The 19,869-nt window shown below is 39.7% G+C and overlaps 1 protein-coding gene and 1 long non-coding RNA gene across 3 annotated transcripts; one reads left to right on the top strand and one right to left on the bottom strand.

Annotated features, from left to right (window-relative positions):
• Positions 1–831: 831 nt before the first annotated feature.
• Positions 832–18,968, top strand: LOC103467518 (sodium- and chloride-dependent taurine transporter). 2 transcript variants are annotated; one of them, XM_008413968.3, is made up of 14 exons: positions 832–1,036; positions 2,562–2,791; positions 2,886–3,020; positions 5,976–6,210; positions 6,698–6,830; positions 7,401–7,535; positions 9,069–9,172; positions 9,316–9,440; positions 11,397–11,509; positions 12,494–12,631; positions 13,750–13,852; positions 15,148–15,248; positions 15,365–15,535; positions 17,392–18,968. In XM_008413968.3, the coding sequence occupies exons 1-14, from the start codon at positions 1,026–1,028 to the stop codon at positions 17,545–17,547; spliced, it is 1,890 nt and encodes a 629-aa protein (XP_008412190.1). In that variant the 5' UTR covers positions 832–1,025; the 3' UTR covers positions 17,548–18,968. The 2 variants fall into 2 exon arrangements, with proteins under 2 accessions (XP_008412190.1, XP_017161256.1); XM_017305767.2 differs by lacking the exon at positions 832–1,036 and adding an exon at positions 1,428–1,568.
• On the bottom strand, positions 7,835–12,220 carry LOC145552256 (uncharacterized). The gene is made up of 2 exons (XR_014088237.1): positions 11,809–12,220; positions 7,835–9,483 (listed from the first exon to the last, which is right to left on the bottom strand). It is a non-coding gene; the product is annotated as an uncharacterized LOC145552256 (long non-coding RNA).
• Positions 18,969–19,869: the final 901 nt, after the last annotated feature.

Here is a 19,869-nt window from a genome sequence, read left to right as displayed (position 1 = left end):
AAGAAATTATGTATAAACAGGTTTTTGTTGTTGCTAAATAGTCATAATTGAAAACCGCATTTTGTGTTTACTCGTGTTTTCTGATTTTAATCTTGCTTGATCATCTGAAGCACTAAAGAGAAAAAAAAAAACCCCGGAAAAGCTCAAAGGCGGTAAATACTTTTCCACTACAATGTAACGCCATGACTTGGGCACATACTGATTTAGAGGTGTTTAAGCTTTAATTTCTGCTGATTTTTTGCCGCCTGTTTAACCTTGCCTGCAGAGGAATCTTTCAGCTGTTAACTGACTGCTACATGTCAGCAGCCTTTAGACAACCATTGTGAACTCTCTGAGCAGTAACCATGGACAAACAGAGAGGACACATTACCGTATTAGGCTTTGTTATAAGTTGATACAGTCCTTGTTTATATTTCCTAGATAACACATGTCGCAAGAGCACGGATAAAGAAGAAAAAAAAAACTGACATTGCTATAACTGTGCCTCGTAAAGGAAGGGTTTAATATGAACGTTTTGTGTTTCTGTTTCTGTTTGTTAGAATATGCAGAAAATACCCAAACTCTCAGGGCATCCTCTTTTTTTTCTTTTTTACAGCAGATCATAAATCAAAGCCCACCCACAGTAAAGGAGCAGCTCGGCCCTTCTTCTCCTCTGAAATGTCCTCTGTGTCTTCAACATGAATAAGAAGTGTGTGTGTATGTGTGTCTGTTTGTGAGACATTCACTCACCCAGCCTCCACACCACCACTCTGTGTGTGTGTGTGCGCATGTGTGTGTGTGTGTGTGTGTGTGTGTATATGTTTGAGGGTAGGGAGTAGTGGAAATTTACAGTCTCCTACGTTGGTACCTGGGTTGACTGTCACAGTACGGCTGCGTCCAATCTCTACTTTGGATTTAATTGTCTTTAGCCAAGGGGCGGGCTGTGCTGTCAGCTCCACTTCTTGTGACCCATGTGTGCATAAAGGCATTCAGTACAGAGGAATGGTGACAGCTGAGAGAGAGGATCACTATACATAGTCGCAGCCATGAAGGAAATGTAAGTTTTTGCATTTTTATTGAGTCTGCATGTGCTCATTTTCCTACTTGTATAAGTTAAAAATAGCCTAAATTAAAAAGCAGTTCAATTATATTGTTCATGCTGTTTGTTAAATGTTTAGTTTGTCTTTGACTGAAAGAAAGAATTAAAGCAGTTTAATGTCTTTCTGTTGGTACGCTCCAAAAAAAAAAAAAATCCGCTTCTGAATCAAATCTGAGTTGAGTCACAGACAGAGATGGCCTGTACTAAGGTTTCTCTGACAGCTTCCAAATGGCAAGCAGGCAGGTGGAGGCGTACACACTGAGCAGGGCGAGTGGAAACGGAGAGAAAGGGATAAGGAGGAAAGCAAACAGGATGAGAAGCAGAGTCTGTGCGAGAACGGATCCAGTTACGTAAGCAGGTTTGAGAATGCAAAGCAGTTCGAGTTGACTTGTCATGCACAACAAAAAGGGAGAAATCCCTGAAAATGACGGGACACGGAGTGCAACGCAGTGCCAATTAACCAAGGAGGCACAGGGATCCCGGTGGGAATGTGAGAGCTGGTTTTCTGGTCAAAGTGTCCATTCATGAGAGGGGGGATAATTGCTTTTTGACTGAATGGTTATTTTTTTGTGCTATTTATAGAAATGCAGCTTCAAGTTATCATCAGTTTATGGTTGGATCATCTCCTTGTTTTGCTTTTCTTTTCTGAATGTGCTCTTTTGTCTGAGTTTCCGGAGTTGACATTCATTTGGTGGTAAACATTGAGTTAAGAGGAAGCACTTAGTGTTGCTCTGCTGACTTCTGTATTTGTGACAAAAGAGAAGGAAGTCTCCATTGCTTCGTTTCTCTCTAAAGAAACCTTGAATATAACCTTTGCATCCCTCTTTTATTCCTTACTCGAGCTGAGAACTTTGGTTATTTTCAGTCTTGCCTCTTCTTGTTGAGGTTCTTTCCCTTGTCAGGATCATGTGGGGAAATCCGACACCCTGGTCAGGAATAACGAAGCTCGTCTTTCTTGGAAAGGCGATTTACAATGTAAACACTAAAGTGAACTTAAGCCGTAGTAGCTTCCTGAAAGCAGCCACTGCTTTGGGGATGTGGGAGGAATATTTCATTGCGAGCAGGAGATATTTTCCCCTCAAGTTCAGGCCAGGTACTAAAAGCCTGTCTTTTTTCCTCCCCTCATTCACATTATCCTGACTTGAATACCTTAAATAATATTCTAGAAAATGCTTTGGATCAGTTTCATTGTGAGATGGTGTTATTTTTGAAGGATGGCCAAATTATATTCTGCTGATTCGCTTTTGTTCTGTCTCAAACTTCTCAATGTTCCGTCTGAATGACCTTCATGCATTGGTTTCTGAGATTAGAGAGATTACCAGCATTACTCTGCATCTCATGTGCTCACACAGCATGCTGCAAGGCATTCAGGGAACAGTATTATCTGTGTTAATGCCGCTCCCTGTCTGCTGTTATCCCTCTCACCTCTGAGTCTCCTTTCATTGATTCCATGTTTAGCATGTTTTCCTTTCGTTTTCCCCAGCATGGCATCAAAAGAGAAGCTCCAATGCCTAAAGGACTTCCATAAGGACACCCTCAAACCTTCACCCGGAAAGAGCCCAGGCACCCGACCTGAGGACGAGGCTGAAGGAAAAGTTCCTCAGAGGGAGAAGTGGGCCAGTAAGCTCGACTTTGTCCTGTCCGTGGCCGGAGGCTTTGTTGGATTAGGAAACGTGTGGCGATTTCCTTATCTTTGTTATAAAAATGGTGGAGGTAGGTTCAGATGCAAGTTGCACTTTAGGGGGTTTCATCAGAAGTAATGATGTAGATGGCTTACTTTGACATCATTCCCCCGTTGTTTTCCAAGGTGCATTCCTCATCCCCTACTTCATCTTCCTTTTCGGAGGTGGGCTGCCTGTGTTTTTCTTGGAGGTGGCACTCGGTCAGTACACCTCTGAGGGGGGGATAACCTGCTGGGCCAAGCTCTGCCCCATCTTTACTGGTTGGTCCAAATACACAAATGAACATACCCACACCTACAGAAAACTCAATCATGTACATGTGTCCCTTTAGCTGGCTATCTAGTGATATTCAAAAAATTGGTTCAGTACATCCATTCATATGAATCCAACTTTTTACCTAAAGTTGTCTTGTGTGAAACCTCTAAAGCAGTGGTTCTTAACCTTTTTTGAGGTACCGAACCCACCAGTTTCATATGCGCATTCACTGATCTCTTCTGTAGTGATAAATAAAAAAATGTTTTTTCCCCCCCAAATTCAAGACATTGGGGTGACCCAACTAAAGTCCAGTTGGGTCACCCTAAGATCACTAAGTCTTCTTAAAAGGTAGAGTCTCTGAGAACAGTTCTTCAAAATATAGTCAGTGTTTTCAGCAAAGTTGAGCTGACTGTCCAGGAACGACCCAAGGTATTTAAAATTTGCCACAGTTTCAACAGGTTGGCCATCGAGAGAAACTGGAACCACTTTAAGGTTTTATTTACATCATTTAATTAGCTCTACATTCTTAAGAGAATGAAAAATTTATAATAAGTAATAAAGACTGTGGTATTCCGATTTAGTAATGTAATTATATTAGTTGTGTTACCACCTCCACACCACTAGAAGCAGTAGCAGCCCCGAAAAGATGCGACTAAGGAGCAGATTTAGAAGTACACCGAAAGCTGCAGAATTTGGTGAAAACTGAGCTTTGCTGAAGTAATTAAAGACACAAGTTCAAATCCATGCTGAGAGTGGAACTCCTTGCTCCTCCGCAGCACTGATTGGCTAAGCAATGTAACGTGATCCTCTGCATTAAGCGATAGCAAAGCGGGGCGTCATCACGACTTTACACAAGTGTGTCTTTACCTCCACGACAGAGGCTCCGCGGAACCCGTGAGACCGATTCATCGAACCCCTGGGATTCGATCGAACCCAGATTAAGAACCACTGATCCAAAGGCAATTAACCTAAGACCACAATATAACATGTGGACAATCTCATCTTGCGCTCATTCTTCATCCTTTTTCTCAATGCTGCTCCATATTAATGTTCAAAGCATAGATTAAATTCAGTTAGTTGAACATGACGGATGTTGTTTATAGTTAGAACTGTTAGCTAAATAAATCACAACATTTCTTTGCAGAGCCGTCGTCTCATGTGATGCATCTTCTTGGCTCAATTTCCCTTGTTCCTCTTTGCATCCTTGAGCAATCCTTTGTGTTAAATAGACAAAAGACGACATTGCTTTCTGTCTGGTTGTGAAATTAAGGTGGAGAGATGGACAGTTGGGTTAAATAAGGACAAAACAGAGACTGATCAATCCTAAGTAACCAAAAAAACAAGAAGTCAATGGAGTTTCAGTTGGTAGAATCATAAATACTGCATTTTCTGAAGCCCAGTTGAAATGATTAATCAAATTATTCGAGAATGGAAACAATGGTTTCACATTGCTTCTAAGGTTTAAGCTTCTGTCAATGTCAGAAAAGGACAATTTTATCCAGCGGCCCCTCCCCCACCTGTTGGTGAGTCAGCTGGCTGAAAGAAGACTTTGATTTCAAGGGGTGGAAATTAAAGGAACACTGTCTTAAAATGACTTTTCGCCCACTAAAAGCAACCTGCCTGTTGAATGCAGGCCAGCTACGTGAGAAGATAACCCAACTAATTAGCCAGTCACTATCAGATTGCTTTACTTGCGTTTCACTACAAAGAGCACAAACGCAAAATTGTATTTTGCGGTATTTTTACTCACGGATGTCACACTGTGAGAATTTCACACTGCCACGTGCCTTGTGCACACTGTTTGTCCTCTTGCTGCGTTTATGTGGCCCCTTTTAACTTTGAGGGACAGCTGTAGAGAAGCAGTAGCAGCACACCACGCCCCATTAGCTGCTGTGACACAGTTAGTCATGTCCACATGAGAGACATTGCATAAAAAGACAAAAACAAAAAAAAAACTTCACAGCACTGTGTCTTACGGATGGAGAAAGACTGAAGCAAGCAATCAGGTGTTTCCTGTTTTTATTTTTCGAAGCACACTGGGAATCCAGGATTCTCTTCCCCCACAGCTCCTCTACACAAAGTCAAGTGCAGGCACACCTGCCACGGCACAGACTTATTCATCAGTTTGCAATCGGTATGCGGGAATGAGGAGGTGGGTGTGGGGGTGACGGAGAAGATAAGTTTAAAAATACTCCAGAGTGGTGGATGAGTACAGATAGGGTCGGGTGGGGGGGGGTTGGTTGGGGAGTTCAGTGTTCAGGTTTGAAGCAAAGTCATCTAAAAATAACAGAAATACACCAAGGACGCTACAGTTGAAAGTCCATTCAAGCTGAGGACATTTACCTCCGTTTTTAGTTGGCTATTACAGCCAGCTGCTGGAGTTTAAATAAAGCTCATCCGGCTGCACCTCTTGATATCACAGATCATTGTTTGGATCAGCATTATAAATAAACACTCTCCAGCAATATTCCAGAAGTTGTGAAGTTGGCTTTAGGTAAAAAAAAAAACAAAAAAAAACAAGACACACAGGTAACTTCTTGGAAAGGACAACTCCTTCTTAGAGAATTACGTATGCTCCTTATTCTAAGTATTTGCTTTATTTTATGGCCGACAAAGCATTTGATAAATGACAGTCAGTCAATGGTTCATGGTGAAAAACCTGAAGGTGTTTATCTCATTAGAAGTTTGTGACTAAAGTTATTATTTCCTAGCTCTGAAGCTAGTCCCCATCATTAGCTACTGATGGGGACTCAGTAGAATAGACACAGTAGAGTCCCCATCAGTAGCTAATGGGGACTCTACTGAAGTAACTGTATCTATATTTATTTCACACTTCTCACATTTTCTTTGTCTATATCAAAGTACCAAAAAAGCTGCTTTAAAACACAGATTTATCCTGTGCCATTTTTTCCCAGCAGGTTTTTTTTAAATAAGGAAATGCTTCTTTGAAAATCCTGCAGGTATCGGCTACGCTTCTATCGTGATCGTCTCTCTTCTGAACATCTACTACATCGTGATCTTGGCCTGGGGACTCTACTACCTCTTTCAGTGCTTTCAGCCCGAGCTTCCATGGGCGAAATGCAAGCAGCCGTGGAACACGGAACACTGTGTGGAGGACACGATCCGCAAGAACAAGACCCTCTGGCTGACGGCCAACATTACTAACTTTACTTCCCCAGTCACCGAGTTCTGGGAGTGAGTATTCAGCTTGAGCAGGCACACACGCACGCACCCACGCATGCACACGCACGTGAATAAACTGAAGTAACACTGCCTCTGTATCTTTGTTGCGTAAACATGTTTGGTCAGGCTCATTTCTTGCACAACGTAGTTCTGCAACGTTCTCGGTTTTCAGCCCTATATTGTCATAAATGAAGCTAAAACCTGCAACAAATTACACTAAATTCCCACCATGAAATATGATTTTGTATTTCCTTCCTCACACCTCTAAATATGACAGGAGCTTCAGCTTCAAAGGCTTTTACACTCTGTTGTTTCCTACGCTAGAGCTGCTGAACAACACAGGCATGTGCCTGTTTGATATCCTTTCCTCTACTTATAGCTTCTCGTTATATCCTCTAACTCTAACCTACATACTTGAGTGTTTATTAAAAATAACACCTGCTGTGTCACATCTCTTGGATTGCTGCTAACCTGTCCTGAACCCTTGTTTCCTCTGCAGACGCAACGTCCTCAGTCTCTCCACCGGCATTGAGGACATTGGGCCCCTAAAGTGGGACTTAGCCCTGTGTCTCCTGGCAGTGTGGGTTATCTGCTTCTTCTGTATCTGGAAAGGGGTCAAGTCCACTGGGAAAGTAAGTGCTGAAGCAAGTGGACGCACTTCCTATAGTTATTGTGTTGCCTGGATGCTGTTTGGTCTTTGTTTTTTGTACCCTTGCCAGCAAGAAAACACAGTTGCTTTGATAAAGGAAAAAGACAACATGCTGGGGAACAAGATCAATCAGACACCAACCCTTAGGTTGTCCTGAAAACTACTTCTTCATCAGTCAGGCTTCAGTGTAAACAGATGTGTGTTACTGATTTGTCCAGTTTTCTATTCTGTCTGGATGAAAGAAATACATTTATGGTGGACAGGAGGAAAATTATTAACTTAAGAGCTGTTTGAGCCTCTAAATCCTTTAGTAGATTGCACAGCCATAAAACTGTTTGACCAAACACCAGTTGAGGAAGTGTAGAGTTTCATAAGAGCTAATTACAGGGCACAGAGGCATAGGTAAAAGAAAAAAATAAAGGGTTAAACAGTGGATCAGGGAACTTGAAATAAGATATTTGAATGATCCATGCCCCTGTATGCTAAAAATTGTTTACCTGACTGTCTTTTGAAGAGATTTTTCAGCAAGAAAAAATGTCTCTGTCCTGTGCAGGTGGTGTACGTCACAGCAACGTTCCCGTTTGTGATGCTAATCATCCTGCTTGTGCGTGGAGTGACCCTACCCGGAGCAGCTGAGGGCATAAAGTTTTATCTTTACCCAGATGTGACCCGTCTCCAGGATCCAGAGGTAGGTTCCAAACACACCCCATTATAATCAGAGATGGACGTTAATGCAACCTTTTTTACAGAGTAGGAAATGAAAACATTTGTACATTCTTATACTATTTTTTTTCGCAGTTCCTCTTACATCCTAGCAGAAAAACTGGAAACAAATAGAAATATATTGCAACAAAATTATAAGACATGTTCTAGTCTGATGCGTCCTCAGAGGTATGAATATCTTTTGCTAGGGCTAATCTGCCAATTTAGATTTGATCAGCAGCTTATTTTTCAAGGACAATGATAAATAAAAGAAAAAATACAAAATAATTTTTTTTTTATATTTATTGATCAAAGCTCTAAGCTCCATTTGATTTTCATTCAACTCAAAAAGTGCATCACAGTGCATACTGAAAGTCAATGTTTATCAACCAATATGGAGGACGTTTTCAGTTTTTTGTATTTTAAAAAGTGAAAAATTACTATACTGATTATACTGATAGCTAATCAAAAGAAGAGAGTTATTCAAGGGAAGATTCTGATATCTGGACAATCTATTGGGGCATTCTTGGTTTTATGCACCGTTTGATTCCTCTTTGAAGTTCTCATATCAGATCTGGGATGACATCACACCCGAGAAGAGTTGGTGCTAGTTATGTAAACAGTTTACTCCCACAGTGATCAGTATTTTATGTACTGCAGCTGTATTCAATCTGAACTAGAGGCTGGCGAGGGCCCAACCACTTTCTATGTTGAAATTCGGTCTTACTTTTTTTTTCTGGATTGGATCCTGTAAATTTAAAATTCAGGGAAGTGGCAGTGCCCATGGGGGCATTGACAAGAGCAGCGCACATGCGCCACTTAATTAGCTGTCAGAAGCAACAACAGGCATAAAAATAGGCATAGCAATTATGAAACTTAAGAAAAAGAAACACACAAACAAGCAATGACTTCAAACAAAGTCCAAACAAACCAATGTTCAAAAATGAGGTTTGTTTTCAGCACACATCTTTCTAACAAAACAGCATAGAAAAGGAACAATACAGGGGCAAATTTCTTAGTAGAACAAAACATTTTGATAAGGTGTAAACAAGTATAACAAGAAAACCAGCTGGAAAAAAAGCAGGAAGTGAAAGTAACAGAATAACAGACAGTACTGTGCTAAAATGTTTTCTTTGGATTATCCATTAAAGGAGCCACACTCTCTTATGATCTTTTTGAAATAACATTCATCAGTAGTTCCAAGACTTTCTAAAGCTCAACAGGTTTTCTTTGAACTGTGCTATTTTATGTAATCCTGGTACCTAATCACAACTGCCTATTGTGTTTCAAAAATGACCAAAGTTTAGGGCAAAAAGTAAAAGTGTAAGGTTTTACTCTAAAAAAGACAACAGATCCTATTAAAGAGCATTTTAAAATCACCAAATTGGCTGCTTAGGAGCAGAGCGTGGCACACAAGTCTATATTAAAATCTTCTAGGGGAATCATATCTTGATACCCAAGAGAACTTCATTATACCCTCCCATCGCATTAATGGCATACATCTCTTCTGTCCCATCAGGTGTGGATTGATGCGGGAACCCAGATCTTTTTCTCCTACGCGATCTGCCTGGGCGCCATGACGTCCCTGGGAAGCTACAACAAGTACAGATACAACTGCTACAGGTGAGCTGGGTTTCTGCTGGGAGGAGCAGGACTGTGATAGTGACAGCGACGCTCTGTCAGAGAGTCGGTTGCTTGAAAAGAAAATGGGAACTTCGGTTCCACCTGTGTTCATTAACAACCTCCATGACATATGTGTGACATAGGGACTGTTTGCTGCTGGGAGGCCTCAACAGTGGTACCAGTTTTGTGTCTGGCTTCGCAATATTTTCCGTCCTGGGCTTCATGGCACAAGAGCAAGGGGTGGACATTGCCGATGTGGCAGAGTCAGGTACGAGGGTCCAGTGTGATGGCAGCAGTGATGGTGGGCGCTGCTGCCGAAAGAAAAAAAACCCAAACAATTAGACAATTGGAAATGGAAAATTCTTTGGCGAATTTAAAGGAGAGAGAGAGAGAGAAAAAAAAAGAGAGTAATCCGTAGTGTTTTGTCACAGCTTCGGACACAATGACGCTAGAAAGTACAGGTATCGGCAATTGCACACTCCTTGAATAAAACCCTCAAAGATAAAATGGCTTGTTCCCCGTTTACTGAGGACAAACAACATCTCATTGGTCAACTGCTGTGTGTTTAAGCTACACAATGAACTGCTGCAAATAAGGAGCGTCATCATCAGCTTGTCCCACAATAATCCTGCTTGTGCAGTTTAGTAACTCCATATCCTTCTGACCAGTGGACACTGCTAAGAAGATTGGCTCTGAACTGAATGAATCTGGCTGTTCATGGGAACTTGCACCCTCAGGTTGATATTTTTGGACCAGCAGCACTGCTACGTAAACCTATTTCTTTCATTGTGCTTTGGATCTAATGAGGTGGATGCTACTGGATCTGTTGCTGTCTTCCTGTATTTTCTACAGTGCCTCGCAAAACCGTCCAAACAATTTGAACTTTTTCACAACTTGTGGCTTTACAACAGTGAATTTTTCACGTGTTTTATTGGTATTTTATGTTACAGGCCAACACAAAATAGCGCTTAACTGTGAAGTGGAACAAAAAAGGATGCATAGTTTTAAAATTTTTTACAAACTTGAAGAGCAGCCTGCATCATTACATTTTAGTGTGATACGCCTAAATAAAATCTGGTGGAATTAACGCAGTACAATTGCAGTTTTTACAGTCTCAAATTGATGCTCACTGATGCTCTTCCTGCAATCTGACTGATCTTGAGCTACTTCACAAAGTTTTAGTCTCAATACGTGCAAATCTTAAAGTTAAACTCCCTTTACTTACAGGAGAGAGACATAGAGGCTGACTACAAATCAACACTACACTTTTCAGATTTGCATGACAAAACATGCATATTTCCAGTTTAATTTGTTCTTTAAATGCCAATAAAATACGTTGAAGTTCGTGATGGTAACGAGACAAAATGTGAAGAATTCAAGTTGTCCAAGTACTTTTGCAAGGCACAGTATATGAGCTGTAAAGGTAATGTGTTAAAGTTTGCTTGATGTTGTTTACGCCTAAATACACTGGCTTTGAGATTCAACCAAATTTTGCCAGTGATGAGAATAATCTTGTGATTTCTTTGTAATCTACACATCAAAGCACATGAACAAAATTTGCAATGAAAGCAAACATATGTGCTTGTTGCTTGTCTGTTCAAATGAGGTTCAATTGCTGACTCTGTATCTGATGCTTTAAATACAACATGCTGTTGAAGTGGTATATTTAAGTTGTGCCTTATCAGATTCTCCTCATTCCCATTGCTCACAGTAAGTACCAGCATGCAGCACAGGAAATGACAAATGTCAAGTGCAACAAAGGTGAACTAATGTTCAGACTGAATAGCAGTGATGACACCCTGCAGGAGAGACCATGACTCATAGGAATGTTGCACAGAAAGTCATAAATGTCAATAATTTATGTGCTAGACTGTGAGAAGAGGTTAAAAATAAGCATGCATTAGATAATTGTTGCATGATACCAGTGTTGAAAATTATGCAGAATGTAAGGCATAAAACACAAAACTGGCTTGTGTTGCTAATGTACATTAACATGTCGGGGACACTTTGACATGGAGAGCCCCTGCAAGCACTGTCTTATTTTGCATATGATTTTTTTCTTAATGATGCTAGAGGCCATATTTTTTAAATGCTTTTGGTCAAAGAAAATGCATATTTCCAGAGAGAAATATCGTCATGTAATTAGTCCAGCCTGTAATCAGATAGAAGTGTTAATCCTGTCCTTTGCCCCCTTCTCCCCATCCCTACTCTGTTCTCCTTCCAGGTCCTGGCTTGGCCTTCATTGCCTACCCTAAGGCTGTGTCCATGATGCCACTGCCAACCCTGTGGGCCATCCTGTTCTTCATCATGCTGCTGCTGCTGGGCCTCGACAGCCAGGTCAGGGTGTTTGCAATCATTGGAGACAGTGAGCAGAATAATTATGTTAAACTGGTTTGGTGCCCAGAGTTTAACGCCTGCCCCTCTGAGGTCCTGTAGCTTGTTTCATCCTGGACCGAAGTGTAAATCGCACACAGTGTTTCTTTGATTCATATCTAACACGCTAAGGTTTCAGATATCTGATCCTCCAACAAATGCACTTTGCTGCCCTGCTTAACTTCACCGTGGAAGGATTAAAACAGCTTTAACACACTGATGTGATCGCATATACAATGAATATATATGCAAGTTTGACAAACCTTTTCCACCAGACATATTGTTTGTAAAGCTCCTCCCGTTGACAGGCATTCGAATCTTCCACATTTGATGCAAAGGCTGAGCTTTGATTAGGACAAGATAATCCAAGTTGACAAAACACAAATGCGTGTCCGAGGGCTTCTCAAGCTGTATCGCATTTCCTGCCTCCAAGTGTAATTCTACTCCTGTACTAAGTCAGTCCTGCACATGGTCATCCAAGAGCGAGATCAGACCGATGCTCTAAATTTGAGTGCATGTAAATGCTCATGCAAGTGCAGCTATTTTCATAGGAGAATTGGGCCCAGTGTGTGTTTGTGTGTGACTGTCTGTGGGTGGACGTCATGCAGATTTGCAGCTCTGAATGCTACATATTGTGTTTTCATGCCACTGTTGCAAACAGGGTTTTGTTTGGTATTTTCCACCGATTTTATGTTTTTCTGTGCATCAAGACCCTCTGGGAATTTTTGTTTAGATAATAAGTAGTTTACGACACACTGGAGCAGAAAAGTCAGCAATCAAGTGGTCTGAGACACTGATCCATTGTTCTTATCTCCTGACATGCTTTGTAGCAAACCATGTTTGCAGGGGGGAGTTTGTTTAAACTGTCATTACAGCTCTACAACAACAGCTTTGTTCCTCTAATCTGTGTGTTTGCTGAAAACTTCATTGCAGTCTTTGTCCCAACAGTTTGTTGAAGTGGAAGGACAGATCACATCCATCGTGGATCTCTATCCATCCGTTCTTAGAAAGGGTTACCGCAGAGAGATCTTCATCGCAGGGATGTGTCTCATAAGCTATCTCCTTGGACTCGCAATGGTAACGAAAGTAAGTGTCATCCCACAGACGGTGACCCGAGTGAGTTGACTTAGACTTGCGGTGAACAGTCTCAAAACTCGGATTCATTCTGTCAAGACTCAAGTCGCGCTTAGATTCATAGTGAGTCTCGTTCACAAATATTTTACTCTTGTAATCAGGAGTAGAGGAAAGCTGCTGTGTATTTTTCAGTGACATAAGCAGACTGTGGTCTGTTATGGGTTTCCCACAAAAGATCGGTTCAGTTTTGCCGCAGCATGATAATATTGACCACACAGAACACTGAACAAGGTATAAAAGGACTTTGGGTCGTTTCAGAACAAAAACTTAATTTATACCTGACATCTTACTGCCTCGCTGCTGAGATACTTGTGTTGCCGCAAAAAAAAACGTATCAGTTTGTTTCTTATCAGAAACAGCTTATCAGCATAAAAGCAGTTCCTGTTCTTTTCATTCAGACATGAAATTGTCTCTCATTTACGACACTCGCTCACTGTGTTGTATCTTATGTAAGATAGTAGAAGATGGTTACTGGTTAGACTGGACAAGAAAGGTTTTACAATTATTATTAGAAGATGATTTTGTAAAGATTTTTAAAGTGAAGGAGTGTATGATAAATAAATCATAGGTAAGTAATTAAAAAACAAAATCAAAAGCACTCTTTTTGATTCATACGGAAATGTAATATTACAGTAAATTGTATTTCCACTGGCAGACTAGATGAGACGATCTTTATTTCAGCCTAATGATCAGACTTGTGCTTCAGGTTCCTCATTTTATTAACTTGTCATGTACAGAATATGTGTATCTCAATCCTTACTTACTCACTGCATCGTTGCAGCCAAATATGGCCTCCCTCCCGCTATGTTGATGATTCACAAACTTCATGGGTGAATGGAAAAATTTGGAGGGCTGTTTTCCACCGTACTGGTTTACGGGCTTCAATGACATCCCAGCACCTGTTGAACTCTCCCTCTATTGATTAGGTGCCAAAGTGCCCATGTCCTACTTTCAACACCACCTCCCCACTTCTCTCTCAATATGGTTTTACATCCCTTTTTATCTCTGTGACCTTTTGCCCCGTTGCATATATCAAAGAGGTAATTAAAGCTGCTTTTTGTCTGTTCCAGGGTGGCATGTATGTGTTTCAGCTCTTTGACTACTATGCAGCCAGTGGTGTGTGCCTTTTGTGGGTTGCATTCTTCGAATGCATTGCTGTAGCCTGGGTTTATGGTAAGTGGAAGTGACTGTATCAGCATCATTTCATGTACTGATTTACGGGAGTCGGCTAAGAAGCCCGGAAGGAGTTCCCTAATGGCTAACAAAAGTTGAGGGAGTTTTACATGTCTGCAATAAGTAAGATTAACTGCAGGACTGTGGAAATGAGAATAAAGATGGACCCCTTCTAGGCTGGGGCTAGCACCTCAGAGTTTCCTCTCTGTTAACAAAAACTAAATCTCACAAACATTGTCACTAAGCTTTGTACTACATATAGAAAAATCTTTTTTTTTTTTTAATCAAAAGACATGATAGCAAAAAACTTTTGCATAACATTCAAAAAAGGCATAAAGTACCAAAATACAAAAATGTCCATTGGGATTTAAATATAAAGAATCTCTAATGCCAAATTAAACAAACAAATGCCAAACCAAGCAAATTGTCAGTATCATTGGAGGGAAAATGATGTTTCTTTTTTTTTCAAAGTTATCTGCTTCCAAGTTCAGAGGTTGAACACTCAAACTCCAACTTCACCAATCACATTACAATTCACGTCTTAAAATGTCTGCTATTCTAAGATAAATTGCTTTAATCTTTATTTTAACAAACAAAAAAGACTATTTATATTGAATAAAACAAAGAGCCAAACAAATAATTATAAAAAAGTGAATGAGTGATTAATTTATGGTCCAGTTATAGGAATCAGCCTAAATAAAAATGTGCTCTATGTTTTATTAACTTAAATGCTTTTGAAGTAATTGTTGTATTTTAGTGTATTTGTTCACTTTACTGGACGTTACGATAAGATCAACTTTTTTTGCTTTGTCTAACAAAACGTCTTCAATTATGGAATTTAGAGTGGTTTATTTGATAATATTTAATTTTAAGTCTTTCGCAAAGATACACAAATTTAATAAAATTAACAAATAAAAGATATTACAATTTTACCCAACAAAATGTAAACACAACCAAGCACATTTAGCTCACTGGTCAAAGACAGTAAGTTCATCCCAGGTGACTTCACCGCTTCATTACAAGTTCACCCTGAGAAGATAACCGATAACCTCCTGAGACAAGCCCATGACTGTTTGTAGCCTATATATTCAAAACATTATCTAGAGGGAAAATGATGCTGCAGTTTATAGTAAACAGCAGAGATAAGGGTCCATAAATGTGCTAATCTCTGCATGTCGACATGAAGGTCACTTTGTGATCAGAAACAATGCACAGAAATGTCAGCTGGTGTTTTGTTATTTAGCAGAAACACACAGCATGTTCATGGCTTATTACCTTTTCTTTGCACCGTTTAGGAGCTGATAATTTCTACGATGCAGTCGAGGACATGATTGGCTACAGACCAAACCCATGGATGAAATGGAGCTGGACCATCATCACTCCTGTCCTCTGCATGGTGAGACAGACAAATATTACGTCATTTCAACCATGTGGATTCATCTACAGATGTTGACAGGCTACAGAGCTTCTGCTTATGGCAGCATGTTTTTTTTTTCTCTCTCTCTCTCTTAGGGTTGCTTTGTTTTCTCCCTGGTAAAGTACAAACCACTGACCTACAACAAGGTGTACGAATATCCCGAGTGGGCCATTGGCCTGGGCTGGTGTTTGGCTTTGGCCTCTATGATCTGCATCCCAATGGTGATGGTCATCAAGATCCTGCAGTCAGAGGGACCTCTCATAGAGGTGAGCGGATTGAGTTTCTAAGTGACACTTTAAAGAAATAGTGTAAAAATATGTCATTTTAAATTTCTCATAAGACAATCACTGTAGCTTCTATTAAGTTTGTTTAAAAACATTTTCCGTTTCTAAATATTGGCCCCATCATATTTTATAGTAATAGTTAGAACATAAGGCAATGTTTTGATTCCTAAGTGGAAATTTCCATGGTGAATTTTGAAATGATTAACCCGCATTACGAGTAGCCAGTCAGCATGAGTCAGCAGGCGATAAGCAAGCTTGATCAGGCAGTTTATATGCTATGTAGCAATTTGCTGTTATCCCTTCACAACATTACAGATGCTGACGCTACAAAAGTACCAGTCTGTTTAATTTTAGCCACTAGTAGACTTCAGGCTTTATATGGAGATTCTTCCACCCAATCACAGAATATTGATTCACCTTATTTTAAGATCCACTTATTGCAGGTCCTGACCACCACAGGCTATGAATATCCCCAAACTATGGATATGCTGTCTTGATATTTTTCTTCCAACAATATAGTAAAGGAAATATATATATATTTTCAAGCGATACTTTGTGAAGTTATGGGCACTGAAATTTCTCTTAATTTAGGTAGAAAGATGTCACCTACAAGTAGAAAGTGTAAAATTCTCCAGGGTGGTAGAACAACGCTAACAGCTAATCAGATGGACTCTCCACGGTTTAGCTGATTTCAGTAATTTGAAACTGTTAATTACTGTTCACAGTGGTATATTAACATCCATAGGATGCAACTCTATATTATCAGATATTAACCATTTGCTTTTTTGTGAGAGATATTACAGGACGCTGGATGAAAGAGTCTGTCAGATTAGCTGTCACTCATCAGTCTGCTTGAATAATTTCCAAACAACTGCTGTACAGTATGTGCAAAGAACAGCAACATGTCATCTGCAGTGGTTTTGAACAGATTCCAAAATCCAAAAGTTTCCTCAACTCAATGGAAAACTAATAGAAAGCTTAATTCAAGGAAAGCCCATTTCAGAATCTGGGTATAAAATGCGGTGGAATAGAATCCAAGACAAGAAACAAGAAAATGGCAGTCTAATATTGGCTTAAAAGATGTAGTCAGGCAACAAGGAATCATAGATAACAGAGTTTAAAAAAAGGCATTGAGGGGAAATGGAAGGGTCTTGCAAAGAGAGACACCAAAACTGACTGGCTTTTAACTGCTGGGAAGGTGACTAGGTGACAAGAGAATCAGGTTCAACTAATTAGTAGCATGTAATGCAGTTGGGTGCATGACCTGAACAAAGGAAGTTGGGGGGAAATGACTAATAATCAGAGAAATTAACAGAGTTTGAAACAAGACAGAAAAAAGTTCTAACAAAGCTAAAAGCTAGACAGAGACCCAAATATGGCAGGCTGTAAGTGAACACATGATTGTGTTTTCTTTGTTGCAACTTTTTATATAAACTTCTTATCAAAAGTTACAATATGTTACATTCAAGACTGATTGATTGGCTTCAATAGCAAATCAATCATAGTTACGCATATCATTTTAAAGTATCATTTTAATCAACATGTTTTGCATCTCTGGCTCTTTGGTTTTAGGAAGAGAATCAGTCAAATATAAGTAGGTAAGATAGGTCCGAAGTCACATTCTGTTGTTAGATACTCATCTCAAACAGACCTTCTTAGACGTATCCATCGTTGTCTGGGTAAATTAAAATGTCTTGATCAGTGTTGAACTAACAAGTCTTTAATTTCCAAAAACGTTTGACGTCTCAAACTCAGTAGCTGCCTCTTTGAGCCTTGAAGGGGCCCATGTTTCTGACGACCATTAGCCTAATGTCTCGTTTCCTTTTCCCCCTCCCCAGAGGATCAAGGCAGTGGCGGCCCCGGCAAAGTCAGGCGTGAGCTCTCGCCCGAAAGAGTACAATTTGAAGAGCAGCGAGCTGACACAGCCTCTGGACCCGAACGGGAACAATGGCTTGATCAAGCCCACCCACACCATTGTAGAAACAATGATGTGAGCGCTCTCTGTGAGAGGAATACGATTGATGTGCTTACTGTGTTATTATATTTTGCTAACTTTGATAAGGGTAGGTTTACGTTGTCCAATATATTCGTATTAGAGATACCATGGTTTGATTTCTATTAAAAAGAGATATATTTTATTGTTATAATTGTTTTTCTCTTGTAATTTGTTTTTTACTCTACTGATATTGTTGATGTTACAAATGTTGTTGCTGTAGTTCGCACTGATCTCAGTTAAAGCAGTATTTTTAAATAGAACCTGTTCAATGTTTACTACTTTTCTGAAGATTCCGAGGAGATGAGGAATTCGAAGAAGGCACAGGAAATGACTCACAAGTAACAAAGTGGGCAATTAGCTGAAAAAATGACTGAAAATATCTAAATCGTTCACGCGTGATTGTGATTCCTTGTACAAAATGCTCTCAGACTTCATTTGTTCAGATCCTAATAGAGACAATACGGGACATAAACTCCTTCCTCAGTTACAGGATAAACAAGGCCTTGGCTCGTTCAAACAAAGATCCAGCCTAAAAAAAAAAAGTCTAATATTTTTTAAAATAAAGAGAAAAAGAGTTGAGAAAGAAAAAGTGAAGAGGAAAGGGAAGAGGTGTTTTTAGAGTACGTGTGTCCTGCCTCTGTGACTACTTAGTCCAGCCCCAGTGCATTTATTGAAACCTCTCTTTGCACTTTATGTCGTATCACCTTTAATGTAGAATTTGCTCTTATTTAAGAGGAAATGTTTCTAGCTTTTAACGTTTTGATATTAACTTTGACACAGAGCATCTAGTTTTCTGCCCGCTAAAAATAATGACAGGACGGAGTAGGACTATATCAAATACTCAGATTTAAAAAAAAATCATTAGTAGGATCTGAGAAGACGCCGTTTTGACATGTTACTTTTATTCTAAAATACCTGACAGTTATCTCCATTTTGCTGATTTCAGTAGCAGGTTTGCTTGGCAGGACATCTGGATTGTAACCTGCGATGCTAAACTGTGTTTGTGTTTTAGAATTGAAACTGTTAATAATTCACATATGCCTTTTTCTGACAATTTTTCACTGTGCATCACCTGAACATCATCACAGAATCTACTGAAATGTGTTTCTCCAGGATAGACTATCTAGAATCTTTACTGCACCTCTTCAGTGTGCAACAATGACATATAAATTGCATCCTTTGCCCATTGAAAATACATAATTACAACTGATTGGCTGATGCAACTGGATACAAAGCTTAAAAAAAAAAAAAAAAAAAAGTTTTCCTCAAACGTGTGCAAGAGCCACTGCGTTTTCTTGCTGCTTTTGCTACTTGGAAACTCTGATGTACCAAAGCATTTCTTTTTGTCTCAAAGTTATCCCCTCCAAGATGCATATTGCATCATGTCTATGTAGATAAAATAAACATATTTTCCTTGGATTGTTTGTGTGCAGCTTTCTTTACTCTGTATTACATATTGTTTGAAACATAGACACTGTTGCTTATAGAGCTGCAATGGGTCATCTCAAGCATCTAAAACTTCTGTGTTATACAGTTGGCCATGACGTTCTGATTGTTAGCCTGGAAAAGGGGATGAGGTTGTTGATTATTTTCTTAAATTTGTTCTGATTCTACTTGATAAACCAAGACTGTTTTTAATCTGAGTAAACAAAGTGGACCACTTTTATTCAACATGTATACATGCTCGCCCTAGCTCTGATGATCAAATATTGCAACATTTCTTCCTACACACTAACACAACTGTATTTTTTTATATATTACATAGCCACAGTCAGTCAAAATATGTATCCATAATTTTAAGAAGCTGGTAAGTCAGACTTACCAGCTTCAGAAGTTACTCTCTGTTTTAAAGCAGAAAAGGCAAGTGGTTTGCTTCTTCCTTTTCTGCTTTAAAACAAGATCTCGATATCAGTACTTGAAAGGAGTTAATGAGGGTGAACAAACAAGTGGCATACATTCCTGAATCCATCTCAGACGGTACATCAGTCTATTAATATCAAAACCACCACCAGAGCACAGGGTTCCCATCAAAAAACACAGAAAAGTTTATGGGTGTGTTCACCTTCATTAAATTATATTATTGTGTCTCAAATGGTTTCTTCAAAAAAAGTCCTTTCAGGAGCTGCTGCTCATCCAAATGCTACCAGAGTCCTAACCACCACTAGATTAATGGGTCATGTTACACCAGTGTCACTGCATTTAGACATTTGTTCTCAACATAAACCTGCTGAGTGTTTCTATGACAAGAAAAAGTGAGAAGACAGTCTTTAGTTTCTATGCTCTTTGGCTCTGATTCAAATCCCCAAACACCTGAGCTGTG

The sequence above is a fragment of the Poecilia reticulata genome, chromosome 7 (genome assembly GCF_904066995.2).
Source record: "Poecilia reticulata chromosome 7, P_reticulata-male-v2, whole genome shotgun sequence".
Lineage (NCBI taxonomy): Eukaryota > Metazoa > Chordata > Actinopteri > Cyprinodontiformes > Poeciliidae > Poecilia > Poecilia reticulata.
The sequence above is the reverse complement of the archived record's forward strand: the minus strand, read 5'-3'. Positions and strand labels throughout refer to the sequence as shown.